This window comes from Aricia agestis, chromosome 9, assembly GCF_905147365.1.
Source record: "Aricia agestis chromosome 9, ilAriAges1.1, whole genome shotgun sequence".
In the NCBI taxonomy this organism is placed as follows: Eukaryota; Metazoa; Arthropoda; class Insecta; order Lepidoptera; family Lycaenidae; genus Aricia; species Aricia agestis.
The window spans coordinates 17967446-17981319 of record NC_056414.1 but is presented as its reverse complement, the minus strand read 5'-3'; the positions used below and the strand labels follow the sequence as shown (position 1 = coordinate 17981319).

The following is a 13874-nucleotide window of genomic DNA, read 5'->3' as shown; positions in this document are numbered from 1 at the left end:
AATTTCAGCAAAATCGGTTCAGCTGTTAGAGCGTGAAGAGGTAACAGACAGACAGACAGACACACTTTCGCATTTATAATATTAGTATGGAAGTATAGATTATGCTCAACATATAGCTCTACTAACTACCGTAATGCATGTCTAAACAAAGCCCTCCTTTGAGATTATTTTAGAACCATTTTGATATTTGGTTTTGGAACTTGGAAGTTTACGTAGGCCTTTTTCTTGTATGAAATTTTTCTGTTAAATATGAATCATACCATCTTTCCTAGACTTTGAAATATTTCAGTACTAAAAATTAGAGCAAGCAACGCCGTCTACAGTTTACAGAGACAGCAACAAACAGCAGAGTGTCCTATCAGTGTGGTAGAGACTAGACAGACTGTAATAGATACTAATCTATTAAGGGACTAATCATACGTTGAGTCGAAATGTAAAGCTTAGTAGTTCTACCTTTCTTTCATAGAGAAATATAAACATAACCGATTTCTATACAACTGATAAAGTAAACAGTTGGAACCGAGAGGGTTTTGTTACCGCAATATACGTTTATCTTAGCAAAACTAACTAGTGCCAACCCTGAGGCGATGAATCAATACTATGTTCTAATTTCACGTGCGTACTATATACCTGAACATTCATTCATTTCCAGTTACTTACAGTCGGCAGTTTTTACACACGGTGCACCTACATGGCCGGCGACATGTCTTTTGCCTATGACTCAGATGTGGTAATAAAAAAAAGAAAAACGAAATTCGAAAAAATCTGCTTTATAAACTCTTTGGTGCCAAACAAGTGCCAAAGAGAATATAAACTAGGTTAGGTACTTTTCGCCTTCGGAAGTAAGTAGGCATTCGCATTTGGTCTTAAAGTTAGACGATTACTACATTTTAATACCCAGAGATTTTAAATTAAATTATTATCAAACTTTTAAAAGATCGAATTAGGTTTAAAATTAGACCAATGTTATGAGTCCTGGCACAAGGGCAGCCAGACCTTCGTCATTTTATAAAAGCTGAAAGTTTTTCTGTACTCCTAAGAACGACCAGAAATTATGGAGGTTGCGTTGCGTTTAGTTTAGGAAATCAATTATTAATGGTAAATATGTAGGAAATAGTACCTAACTCGTAAAATTAGTGTTTAAAGCAATGTCTTTTTATATTTTTTCTGGATAACTTTAGGAATCTCGTTTTCCAAAGTTTCCCATTGCCTAAAGATCAATCTAATCTAAAATCTCTACATATAACCTTGCAAAACAAAAAATAAGACTAAGTAGGTATAACCCTAATTAAAAACTCAAAATATATTTCTTTGCATTTTTAAAAATTAATAAAATATACATTACTTAATTAAATTTTCGTTTAGGAGCCGTACCTTTTTCCGGTATAAAAAGTGTCCTATGTACTTTCCCGCGACCCAAAGCATCTCAATACCTTTCAGCAAAATCAGTTCAGTGGTTTGGGCCTGGAAAGAAAACAGACAGACAGACACATTTTTGAATTTATAATTAGTATGGATATGGATATTAGAACATTTACAAAAATATGCCTCTAAAGTCGTTTAAGCCCAATAAAACTGTTGTAGAGTCTGGCCGGATACTAAACTAGTATTTATCCTGGCAAACAAGTTGGTAACTTTACCTGAGTCGGGAGCGTCCTTGGTCTCGGGATGTTTTTTCACTTAGCAACATTGTTTCAATATTATAGTTCTCAACCTTGATATATATCTGGATTCTGGATTTCACAAGCCGCTTATCAGAAGACAAAAAAGAACACATCAAAAAAAGCTTGAGCTTCTGCAAGTCCTTATCATTTTTATTAGAAGTGCAAACTTCTTTACTGGTGTTGTGCACTTCCAGATCGAAAATGGTCACGTGTGTCCTGATGGAAAAAATAGTAAGACGGAGGGACAGTAGGGCCAACGGGACGGCGTGGAGATAAAGCAATGTCTACACCTCTTTCTCTACGCCGTGACGAAAGTCTATTCCCAGAGCTCTACTTTTTATACGCGTCTAATCCTGCCTGGGTCTCCCTTTCTCTCGTTCCTGTGCCTTCGGCGGCCAGCCTGGCTGGTATGCCTCCAGCTCATCGCACCGTCTTTTCCTAAGCCTAATGGTATTTTGGATTAGTAACCAAATACCTTGGTGATATTATTAGTATAATATGCATTTCAGGCCATATGCTGGCGGATGAGATTTCGATTGAAGTGCCATAAGGACATTTAGCTATTAATACCCGCTCGTGCGAAGTGCAGGCTGAATTTCAGTGCATATGCGAGCATTCCGCGCACCGAGAATAGACCTCCTATATTTATGCAATGGGCCACGTAAGGATGCGTCATAATGGGACGAATACCAAAGAAATTTTTTTTGACTCGCTTCCTCGGGCTTATTTATTGAAGCACCTTTTTAATGTTAATTGATTTCATCAGCGTCCTGTCCATTAGTCCTTTATAATATAATTTATCAATTTTTTAAAATTTGTCTTGTAAAGAAATGTTTAGGTAAGTATTAACTATTAAGTAGTTAAGCTTTCCGCTTACATTTCACACAAAATAAAAAAATAATCCTTGTTTTTAATAAGCACAGGGACCACATGGGATATATATTTTAATATCTAATAAAAAATCATATTATGTACTTATAAAGATCTATGATAGCTATGTTTTGCAATGAGTCGAACGGATACGCTTACTATAGGTATCTATTATGTAAGTAGTAATCACAAAAGTCTGAGATAATTATTTTCAGATAGACCACGTAATGAATACATAGTTGTATTAAGTATATTATGTAATTACTAATTACCAAACATAATACATACAATGTACTTAACCATTAACCATACTGAGTAAGACCATAAACCACAATATCACATGATTAATAAAATTTTACGGTATAAACCTTATCAATTTAGGTCTACCTATTCATTATGGTCATTGCCTTAGTGGGGCTATGTTTTTAGCTGTGGTGGTTAAATGCCAAGCCGGCTCGAGTGCCGACTGCCGACGACTATCGACATGGCTGTGTGATGATGGCATAATATACAGGGTGTAACAACAATAAGTGATAATACTTTAGGGCGTGTACGTGTTCCTTCTAGAGAGTTCACTGTGAAAGTAGCAGCGCTGAAAATTAAAAAAAAAACACTTTTGTATGGGGAAACTCGTGACGCTCTGTGTTAAATGAGTAATGACTAACTGTATAATATCGTTCTTATTCGAAACAGGAAGGAAGGAGGCTATTCTTCAGCATTCGGGAGAAAAACATAACTTTTACAGGCTTTCAAAAATGTGAATAAATACAATATGTCATACATTATACCTAGTACCTACAATAACTATGTCGAAATAAAAGGCAAAACTAGGTATATGCCTTGATTTGAGAGGAAAATCAAGACATATTGACAATTGGGAAATAAAGTTATTACGAGTTCTAATTAGGTATACAGTAGTAGTTATAGTTCCTAAGGAAGCGTTAATTTAACCCTATACGTAGTATAATTAAATAATTATTAGGTATCTGTATTTAAAATTTTAAAAACTAACAACCATTCTGAATTCTGTATGATTCGTCTATAAGTAAGTACATAATATTATACAGTACGTCAGTAATGACCGCATAAGAGATAATATTATTAGGGAAGAACTATATAATATACGACACATTATTAAACAAGTGAATAGTGAATAGTCATAATTGAATCATAATAAGTACGTAAGCATATTTTGCTTACGCGAGCAATTCATGATACTCGCAAAGTTATAAAAGACTTGGTGATTATTGAATCTCTCCTATTTAAATCGAGCTCTCTCAAATCATAATTTAAAATCTAAAAACATTTTTGAGTGCCGTAAAAATACAACCGAGCATTATACTTTGAAATTTACGGTGTTATCTTATCAAAATCAAACGGTTATTGCAATAATAATTTTGTAACTGTACTGCTGAGTTCTTGCGAGACGTGGTGGGTGAGAACCACAGAATACTCCTAGTGAGAACTGAGAACGGTGGTTTGAATTTGGCGCGCCGCCCGCGCCAGTAGTGGTCAAGCTGCACGCACGCGCGCCGCGCGCTCCAATGACAGCCAGATGCCGACCTAAACCTAACCGACTTCAATGTAAAAACTTTTGCTCGTGTTATTTATTTTTGTTTATTTTGTGCAAACGATGGACTGCTCCTGGAATATTAAAAATAAGTTCGGTGTGAAGTTTATTCAAAAATATTAATTGAAATATCTTCTGTGCCAGTGTTTTTTCTTATCAACCCGCGGACCGCGGTTATCATAATATGTGATAATATTAATGTTTGCGAACTTTTAAGCTTCCTTTGTTTATGAACGGCGACGCCTACGCTGGTCGTGCGAGCGGTCGGTAGCGTACTAGTAAGTAGTATAGTACGGTACTCGCCTCCTTGTGAGTATCTATAGTATTCGTCGGTAATCGCGATCTAAATATTTATATTATAATAGAATGGAGGGCGATAGAAAAACCCACCTCAGCGAGGGAGTCCCGCTGAACTCAGGTGCCGCCAACATTTTTTTGAACACCGGTAAAAAGGCTAAATCGAACGACGGAACTGTTATTCATCTCAATACAGGTAAACTTTCTCTCTGGTCCACTTTTGACAAATTTTAATACTTAATCGGTAATTACTTTCGAAAGGTATATTCAGAAAATCCTTTTCAATTTTAGAGAAACCGTCGGACGTCGGCGTTCATATCAACACCACCCTCTCGATAGCGTCTTCCAAGAAAATAAAGCTGCTATTCGTCCTGAATCTGCTGCTGAGCGTAGTGTGCGTGTTCGTCAGCGGCTACATAGCTTTCTACTACTGGAATGAGATGGTGTCGATTAGGAGGCAGCTAGACATACTTCGAGACCAGATTCTCATTCAGAACATCAGGGAGGGTGTGTTGCATCAGGAGAAACCAGTACAAAGTCCCCTTCTGGCCAACTTGAGGCCTCGGGACAAAGATGGCAGAGAGAGTAGAGAACTCATTGGTGACCCCATATCCCCAAATGCGAGGAAGTACTATGTGGAGGACCTCGGGGAGGATATGGTGTTCGTAGACTCCAGTAAGAAGAAATCTAGTCAAGATAAAGTGCCGGTGTATGATCTGTCTGTCTTTCAAAAGGGTAGGTACAGCTCGTAAAGTTATGGATCATCCTGCAGTGTGTTGTGGATTGATTTTAAAAATAGAATTATTGTTATTTTCAGAGCCGATGGTTGCTCATTTCAATGGAGGAATAAACGAGAGACAAATGGGCACTGATTGTAAGTTAAATTTTTAATATTTTACAAAATATACAACCACTAATAATGTAATCATAGCAGTCCTAGCAATGAGTATACAAACTCTACAGACCACAGATTTAATTGTAGCCTTCATAAAAATATATGTGTATGTAACATACGCTTTGCCCAGACTTAAAAACAAATACGAACAGTACTTCAGTGGTTGACAACCTTAGTGGTATATAAACAGGGACTCTTTTGCAATGACCAACTGTGATAATTTATGTACATTCCACAGGATGTCTGCTTCTATGAAGCCTTAACATTTGCATTGTCTTAGCACACAATAATATAAACATTCCAAGAATATTTTGAGCTCTATATCAATGTTATAGGAGTGATACTCCAAGCTAGTCCACTCAGCTACACTGCATATATGGTTAGGTTTAGTAATAATTGATCTCACACACTAATTAATCATCTAGACAATTTTATTTATTTCCTTTTCTGTTTCTATTGAGTCATCACTATGCTGCACGCACATAAATCCAGTTTATCTCCGAACAGCTGGTCGTCTGCACTTGAATATACTTTATGTTTGTTCATTTAATGTAAAGAAGACGTTAGGGTCCTTACTCCTTAAACCTATACTTACTACTAATTTATATGTCGTTTCATATTGTGTAGTGTGTACAATGCATAAAAATTTCAATTACAATAATTATATAAAGTATTGTAATTGAAATTTTTATGCATGTTTAATTTAATAAACAAAGAAAGTCATTTGCAAATTGCAATATTGAAATAATAATTATAATTTATTCAAAGTCCACTGATAAATATAAATACATTGTAATACTAAAATATTTATTAAAGCTATCATAGTCATTACTCATTAGCCATGGCCAATTACTGCTGGCTGGCTTGATAAGCACTAGCCTTAAATATAATAAGCTAAATGATGGCCCCGTGCGAGTTTTTTACGCCAGTTCTCTGTTCTTCTCGCCAGTTTAGTTCCCGAACCGGTGGTAGGCACCAGTGTAGACCCGACGTTCAGAGAATATTTGAAAAAAATTATTCAAAAAAAAAAGTTTAGTTTGAATAACTATAATAATTATTATTAATTATGTATTATTATTTCAATACCAAAATTATCACAAAAACAGGCAACTTTACTAGAAGCAAAATGTACGGTTTCTGCAATTTTATTATGATGTCCAGGGCTTCCCAACCTGTTCGCCCGGTAGACTTAAAATATGTTCGTAATATTCTAATTTAGTTTATCAGTGTTTTTTAAATAATTTTACCAACTACTTACGTTAAAACATAACTCGATTATCTACTCGCTAAAAATAAACATGAACTATTTACTGAACAATACTAGTTACTGTTATTAATTGATAGGAAACTAGGGTATTACTATAGATTGCTAATGCAAAATGATAAATCGTTATACTCTCGACTTCGAGTACGTACTCGATACATTGTATAGGTTACGAGTTACGAGTTACGACTGATTAGAACTTTATTCCACGTGACTGGACACGGGGGCGGGGGGGCTAAACAAAGGCCGAATATAATTATTCTTTTGTATAGAAAATCTCCATTTTTGTATACAAAATCTTGTATAAATATATAGTTCTCGTATCACACTGCTAATTGTGAATCTCTTCCATAACGGCTGGACTAGTTGTGTTGAAATGTTGTTTTCTTATTCTCTGAGATTGAAAATTCACTAACATCTATTTTCCCGTTGTAGCATACCAAACGCATACAGTTCTGAATCGCGCTATTGAAGTTTTTCTGGGGTCAGCGTCACATAAACAACGTCTGACATGATAACACTGACTGGGCTCAAGTATAATATTCGCACACCGTATGGCATAGCAAAATAATCGGAAATAATATAATAACTCATCGTATGGTGTGATTCACTGTGAATTGTGATCTCCCAACTAAGGGAAACCAACAAAACCCAAGAAAGTACGGTTTTCAGATCCAATTGAATTTAAACATTTTTTCATAAATTAAAAAATGTTGTTGTATGCCGATAAATCAACATTATGTTGACTTTGTTTACGTTGTGAGTACTGACTACTGACTACTGACTACTTCACCATTCTGGGGCAGTCATGTAAAAAGGCAGTCGCTCAGCTTGATTTTAAGCGCACTGTGCAGGTGGCATGTCCCAAGGAAGCCATCAAACCTGTTCCTCATTCTTGATTTCGTTTTTATCTGCCCTTATTCAAGACTCTGTAGAAACTTTAATATTTTATCTGTTGTTTATTAAATTACTGAACGCTAACTGCAGAAATAGGTATTCCGCGCAGGAATCATACATTTTGACGTGATAAAAAACTTGTGTTCCTGAGAGTCTCTCCACGCCCTTCCAAATCGGTTAAACGGTTTAAAAGACACAGACGAAAAGACAGACACTTTTTCGGATTTACTATATAATATTCGTGTAAATATGGATTAAGTAAATAATATTTTGTAATATTTTATATTTATAGTTTCCAATACATGATATTACCTTAGGTTTACCTATATGACTGTTGTTTTTCCGATGAATGATATTATGCACAATGCACATAATGAAGAATATTTGATTGATTATATTACTCGTAATGTAGTAATATTACTTATCAGTTATCACTTATCAACCTTGCTTTTGCTTCGCGTACTCAAGCTCGAAAACTTTCAAATACTTTTTAATTAAGGATGTCGTACTCGTAGAGAGGTGAAAAGGCAGACGAACATTTTTTTAAAGCCTGAATGTTTTGTTTACGACAGAAAGGGGGTCGCATGAAAGAAGGTTGAGAAACTCTGTACTACAAAGTAGGGTCCGAAAGTTTGATACGTGTTGATAATTGATATTTCATTGCTAATAAAAAAATCAAAATCCTTACTTGTTAATCTTGTTATTTAAGTCATTATTATTATAAGCACTTATGCAATTTTAAAGATTTTTTAATAGTTCAGTATCCTATATTCTTAACAAGACGAGATTTTTAATGAAGGAAGGTTTTTGGGGGGAGAAAATACGATCTGGCTAGGGTCTACCACTGGGAACACGCGTATTTTTGAGTTACTTATTCTTTCTTTGAAGTTTGAACTCCGAGCAAAGCTCCATGCCTTTCCAAGTATTTACTAAAGTAACATAATGTTACAGCGAACATTGGCCCGTGGGTGCACGACAGGTCTACGTCCACCAAGGGCAGCGAGACCAAGATACAGGTGAATTCCAACTACTTCACTGTAAAAGAGAGCGGCCTCTACCTGCTGTATGCTCAAGTAAGTAATAACTAATAAGTTGCTACTAAACATTGGCTAGTATGTTTAACAGCTGATGTGATGTGATGAGATAGTAAAGTTCGGTTATAGAATACCCTTTCGCGTTTAAAATACTATATAATAGGAATGCAATGTAAATTCGTTTGTAACCGAAAGAGACAAGTAGAAAAACGAAATCGAGAAAAGGTAGTTAACTTGCCTTTGCGCGCTTCGCTTGGCTCATCTTGGCGGGGCAACTCCCGTGCCCCCAGATTATACTTGACTGGAGTTGATCAAAAAATCTTAGTAATTTCGACATCTAGTTGTCTGTAGTTGTAAGGGCACGAGATATAATATACTGAGTTACGTGTGCGGTGTGACAGTACTCAGAGCCGAGCCATAACACTGAGTCGCAGCGTCCTGCGTCGCAGCGCTAAATACTACACATATCAATGGTTGTTTTTGCAATAAGACGCAACGCAGTGTTGTGGCCGCCCTAAAACTAGACTAACACCATTAAGGGTCAATTTATAACAGCGCAGAGTCGAAGCGAAGCGAAGCTAATTTCCAAAACTGAACGCTAAAAATTCAACCTTAACTCCAGAGCGTAACGCATACATTACTTCTGTGAGGCCAATCAGCGTTTTTAAATTCTCAGAAGTAATTAATTGCGTTATCGCTTTGGAGTTAAGGTTGAATTTGCTATGTTCAGTTTTAATAATTCTCTTCGATGCGCTTCGACTCTGCGCTAGTATAAATTGACCCTAAAGCTTCCAAAACTTAATTTCATGTATAAATTCCAGATCGTGTATATATCGTACGCGCCCAACTGCTTCTTCATCTGGGCGTGGCAGCCGCAGGAGGCGCCGAGGCAGGTGACCATGTGTGCGACCGCTGACACCAGCCCCAACAGCGTGCCGCTCAGCAAGGCGCAGATGAGCTGCTCCGTCCACGTCGTCGTCCGCCTGGCCAGGGACGAAACCATTAGATTCACCCAGCGAGAGGAGAATAGGACAGTCTGGCTCAAACCCGGTTTCTCATACATCGGCTTTATCAAACTTAGTTCCTAACGGGCTGTGATAGTATAGGTTTTTGTAATACGCGTGGGACGGAGCTGGCCGCATTTAGTGAAAATGTAAAAAAAATATGCTTGCTCAATTAAACATATCATGGAATATGTGGCTCGCCCCGCTGTGTCATAATGTGCTCGTAACTTTAGGGGCCATCCGCGTATCACATTAAAAAAATTCACATTTTTGTAGCTTGGTATGATCCCTATGTATATAATATGTGGATGGCCCTTTACAGCTTGAACAGGAAAAACCTGTAGGCTTTATTTTCATTGCGACACGAAAAGCCAGGATTAAAGGCAGTTTTACCGCAACTTATCTTTGTCGTTTTCTTGGTCATGCTATAAATAATTTGAATGGGTTACAAACATGTCCTACTAAAAGTAGAATAATTTATAATACGGACAATTTTTATCTATATGTAGATTGTAGGCCAACCATATTGGTATGATTCATTGCCATTGTATAAATAAATCAATTATTGCCTAAAATATATTTTATTTTCTTGGCAAAAATGGCGCAAAAGTAGCTTTAGACTCTAGGTCAACATAAGACCAATTTTAAACATTATGTAGTTAGTGGTTGCAATTTATGTTAGGTACCAGTGCGTTGTGTGATGTTGATATTATGAGAAAATGTATGTGATTGAAGGTGCCATATAGGTGATTTAATGATTTGTGTAAATTACACAATAGAAATTCTTTGTGGCAATTGCAAATGGTGTTTGCACACAATCACTTTGTGTATAGAATATTTATATTAAGAGATATTATAGGCCGTGCTAAACATTATGATCACTCGGCGAAACTAAGGGCTTTGTTACATGTTATTGGGTTCGAACTTAATGTTGTGCTGTGTGCATGGCCTATAAATATTTGTAAATTTGCCTCTTGTAATTAGTAATTGCCAAATATTGTAATCTGGGCTTCCATAAAGTACTATACGCTTCCATAAAGTACTATAAGTGGCTAGTAATTTGAAATTGATCTCTCGTCACAAATTCGGCCCTTTAAATTTTATTTGTAAACACTTATTTTTGTTAGTCATTTAGATTTCAAGAAAGCAACTAAGAATTTGTGCAAGATGTCCTAATTTATCAAAAATTTGGTAAAATATTCAAATACTCTTTTTCCGATAATCCTTTTAGGGCCAACGCTAAAACACGGGCGGATGGGGGCGCGGGCGCACGTGTCGGAAGACTGCCGCGGGCGAGCGGGCACCCGTCGCGTGCGCCCATATCATTTAGCGCTGCTAGTATAATTTTTATGTCGAGTGTTTACAGTTGTGTTATATTTAATTATCATTAATACCATGGATTATTTACTAATTTATTATTTGGCAAAAAGACGTCAACGGTAACAGCGTCGAAAAGCGTGCGCCCGCGCCGCGCCGTGTGCCCGCCCGTCCGTCGAGCGTGTGACAGTCCGTCGCACGCGCCTGCGCTGCTCCTACTATTTTTAACCGAGTTCAAAAAAGGAGGTTATTAATTCGACGCGTATGTATATAATATTTGCAGAACTGACCAGTTTTCGTATATGTTAATCTATAGCAGCTTCTGAACAAATGTGCCAAATTTCAAAAGTGCTTATGTTTGTGCACGTATATCTCCAGAACTACAAGTCCGATTTAAGTGATTATTTTTTTGTTGTACTAATACCTAGTATTCAACTTAGGGAATACTGCAAGTTTCGTCAAAATCGGTTCAACAGTTTTTGAGATAGGGAATTTTAATTCTTAATTACGTATAACTTGAAGTCGGTTTTATCTTTTTAAAATACTAATTATTCATTATACAAAGGCGCGCGTGCGCCCGCGCGAGTTTTAGCGACGCCAATGAATTAGTTTTATCTTGATAAATATGAAATATTTTGTGCTCAATTTTGCATTTCCTGGTGTTTTATAATTTTAAATTTATGTAAAATATTCTAATATACAAATGTGTGTTTGTATAACACTTGTGCTAGTAGTCATTAAGTTTTACATAGTTGTAAAGTGGTGTATTTTGGTGCTGTTATCTGATAGTGCAATTTGGTTTGTATATTGCATTACCGTACAGCTAGTCTCGGTATCATTGTGTATGTAATATACATTATACCTGTGTTACTATTAGTCTGTTCGCGTTAACTTTGCAGTGAGTCGGGTGCAACTGTCAGATTTGTCCAATGACATCCATAAGTGGTTACTCCAATTGGTGATTCATATGGACGCGACCTAACTGCCGCACTCAGAGACGAATAATATATTTAATTACTTGACTGTAATTAACTGAAGATTTTGACAGAAGCAATACATTATCTGTCAAACTCTTCATTAAATTGATGTTCATCATTAAAAATGTCTTTGAGTGCGGCCCTTAGCGTCATTGATCAGCGAGCTCTGATGACTGACTTTAAACTTAACGCTAATGGATTTTAGGGTCGTATTTGACACGGTCCTTGTATTTTTTTATACTAAGCATTTGTTAATCTCTAAATGCAAAACGTGCTATTCGGCTTAAAACTTAAAAACTTATTTTTCTTAATTATTTACCTGTGATGGTCATATCATTTAATAATATTAAGTTGTAAGTAAACTTATTGACATATTATAAACTTATTATTATTTGTATTTTAAACATGTTCAATATTTTTTAGTTATCCCTTAGCCTAGTTTGACATTGTTTTTGTTAATTTTGTAAAAGTACAGTACGGTATAGATAATTATACTTTTCATACACATCGAATGTTTTAGTTGTGTAAGTGATAAGTATAGGTACTTGGGAAAGTTTTGTAAATAATTATTTTGTAATATTCCCGTCCAACAATAAAAATGTGCCTTATTAAAACATTTTCTTTCAGTGCAAACCCCGTTCATGAAAACTCGATCACTTTCAATTCCTACCTAAAGTTTTAAAAGTTGTGGTTGAAGAAATCATTTTTACCGGGTATCGCAAATAAAAGTGACATATAATTATTATAAAACGGTTTTTAAAAATGGAGCGCTGGCAAATGGCTAGTTGGCAACTATGAAGCGTAGATGGTGGAGAACTATCTTATATGGGGGATATTTGAAAAAGTGTCCAGCTGTACGTAGTAAATAACAGTTGAAAAGTCCTCCAAGAGTGGCGCTAGCTGCAGCAAAGGGTATATGGAATGAATGTAGCCGTTGGTGACAAAATATAAATTGAAGTTAGCCGAATAGCCGAGTCACAGAATTACTGGGTTAATTCCAATATATTTTGAAAAATATAACCTAAAATAGGTGAAGTAAAAGCTGCTAAATGATTTGAAATTTACCCTGTTGCAACTGTAGCGCCACCCTAATTTAACGCATTTCAGCGGACACTTTTTACATACAGAGATAGTTCTCCTCCATCTACACTCCATATTGGCAACGCACATTGCGGTGCCGCCTGTGTTGCAAGACTCAAGAGTAAATGCGATGGTAATGGCTTTTCATCAGGCGATCAGCATGCAGCACTTCAATAAATCGAAGTGAAGAGTTAAAAGTGATTTAATTTAAAGTCATCAAAGCTCAAATATAGATATATAAATATCAACAAAAAAATCATACAGTCCACAATATTGTCTGATCCTTCGAGCCGGATCGGAATTAATTTTCTTCTAACAGATGAGCGAAATTGTTTACAATATTTAACGCAGAGTTTTGCCGGGAGTGATATTGTGTTTTTTATTTTTATTTTTTAACTGGGTTTTTAATGTGTTGTGTAATATTGGTAGGATATAATTAACCATTAGATATTCGTTATCATGCACAAGTGTAGGAAGGGCTGCAACATCCAGAAACGTGTTATTTTATATTCCCACTAAAACTCCATCGAAAGTTTCAGTAAAGCGTCTACCACTTTACTGAATCGATCGACTTGACTCCTTAATGACTGTATTAACTGTTACTTAGACCTTGAACCTGGCGATATTATAGAGAAACGATGCTGAAAATTGTATAAAAGAAGTGTTTTCCCGCCATTTACTCGACACTGGCCCAGGGCTTCATAACGTTATCGAATACCCGAAAAAATATCGTTACGTACCGGTATTTTCATAATGGTAGCCAGATAACGGTATTTTTTTATCGATATCTAGTAACATAACCAAAAAATATCGTTATAAAAATACCGGTAAATATAACGATATTTTCTGGTATCGTATGCGGTATGCGTCGTGCACCAAATCTCACTCACAGCCCAACTTCCGACTTCCGAGCACCAGTTTTTATATACGTGGGAGAGCCATGCATCGGCACGAATGGGCCGGCTCGACCGAAGAAATACCACGTTCTCACAGAAAACCGGCGTG

The 13874-nt window shown here is 36.3% G+C and overlaps 1 protein-coding gene across 3 annotated transcripts; it reads left to right on the top strand.

Annotated features, from left to right (window-relative positions):
• Positions 1-3977: 3977 nt before the first annotated feature.
• Positions 3978-10870, top strand: LOC121730748. 3 transcript variants are annotated; one of them, XM_042119907.1, is made up of 6 exons: positions 3978-4118; positions 4470-4597; positions 4693-5136; positions 5219-5275; positions 8409-8530; positions 9313-10870. In XM_042119907.1, the coding sequence occupies exons 2-6, from the start codon at positions 4471-4473 to the stop codon at positions 9577-9579; spliced, it is 1017 nt and encodes a 338-aa protein (XP_041975841.1). In that variant the 5' UTR covers positions 3978-4118; position 4470; the 3' UTR covers positions 9580-10870. The 3 variants fall into 3 exon arrangements, with proteins under 3 accessions (XP_041975841.1, XP_041975840.1, XP_041975839.1); XM_042119906.1 differs by having other exon boundaries at positions 3978-4382; XM_042119905.1 differs by having other exon boundaries at positions 3978-4597; positions 9313-9628; positions 9694-10870.
• Positions 10871-13874: the final 3004 nt, after the last annotated feature.

What these genes read in the sequence shown, in the direction of transcription:
- LOC121730748 (XM_042119907.1), top strand. Translation starts at nt 4,471, where the DNA reads ATGGAGGGCGATAGAAAAACCCACCTCAGCGAGGGAGTCCCGCTGAAC. An exon ending in TGTTATTCATCTCAATACAG is followed by an intron (nt 4,598 to 4,692) that starts GTAAACTTTCTC and finishes TTTCAATTTTAG; the next exon opens with AGAAACCGTCGGACGTCGGC. An exon ending in TCTGTCTGTCTTTCAAAAGG is followed by an intron (nt 5,137 to 5,218) that starts GTAGGTACAGCT and finishes TGTTATTTTCAG; the next exon opens with AGCCGATGGTTGCTCATTTC.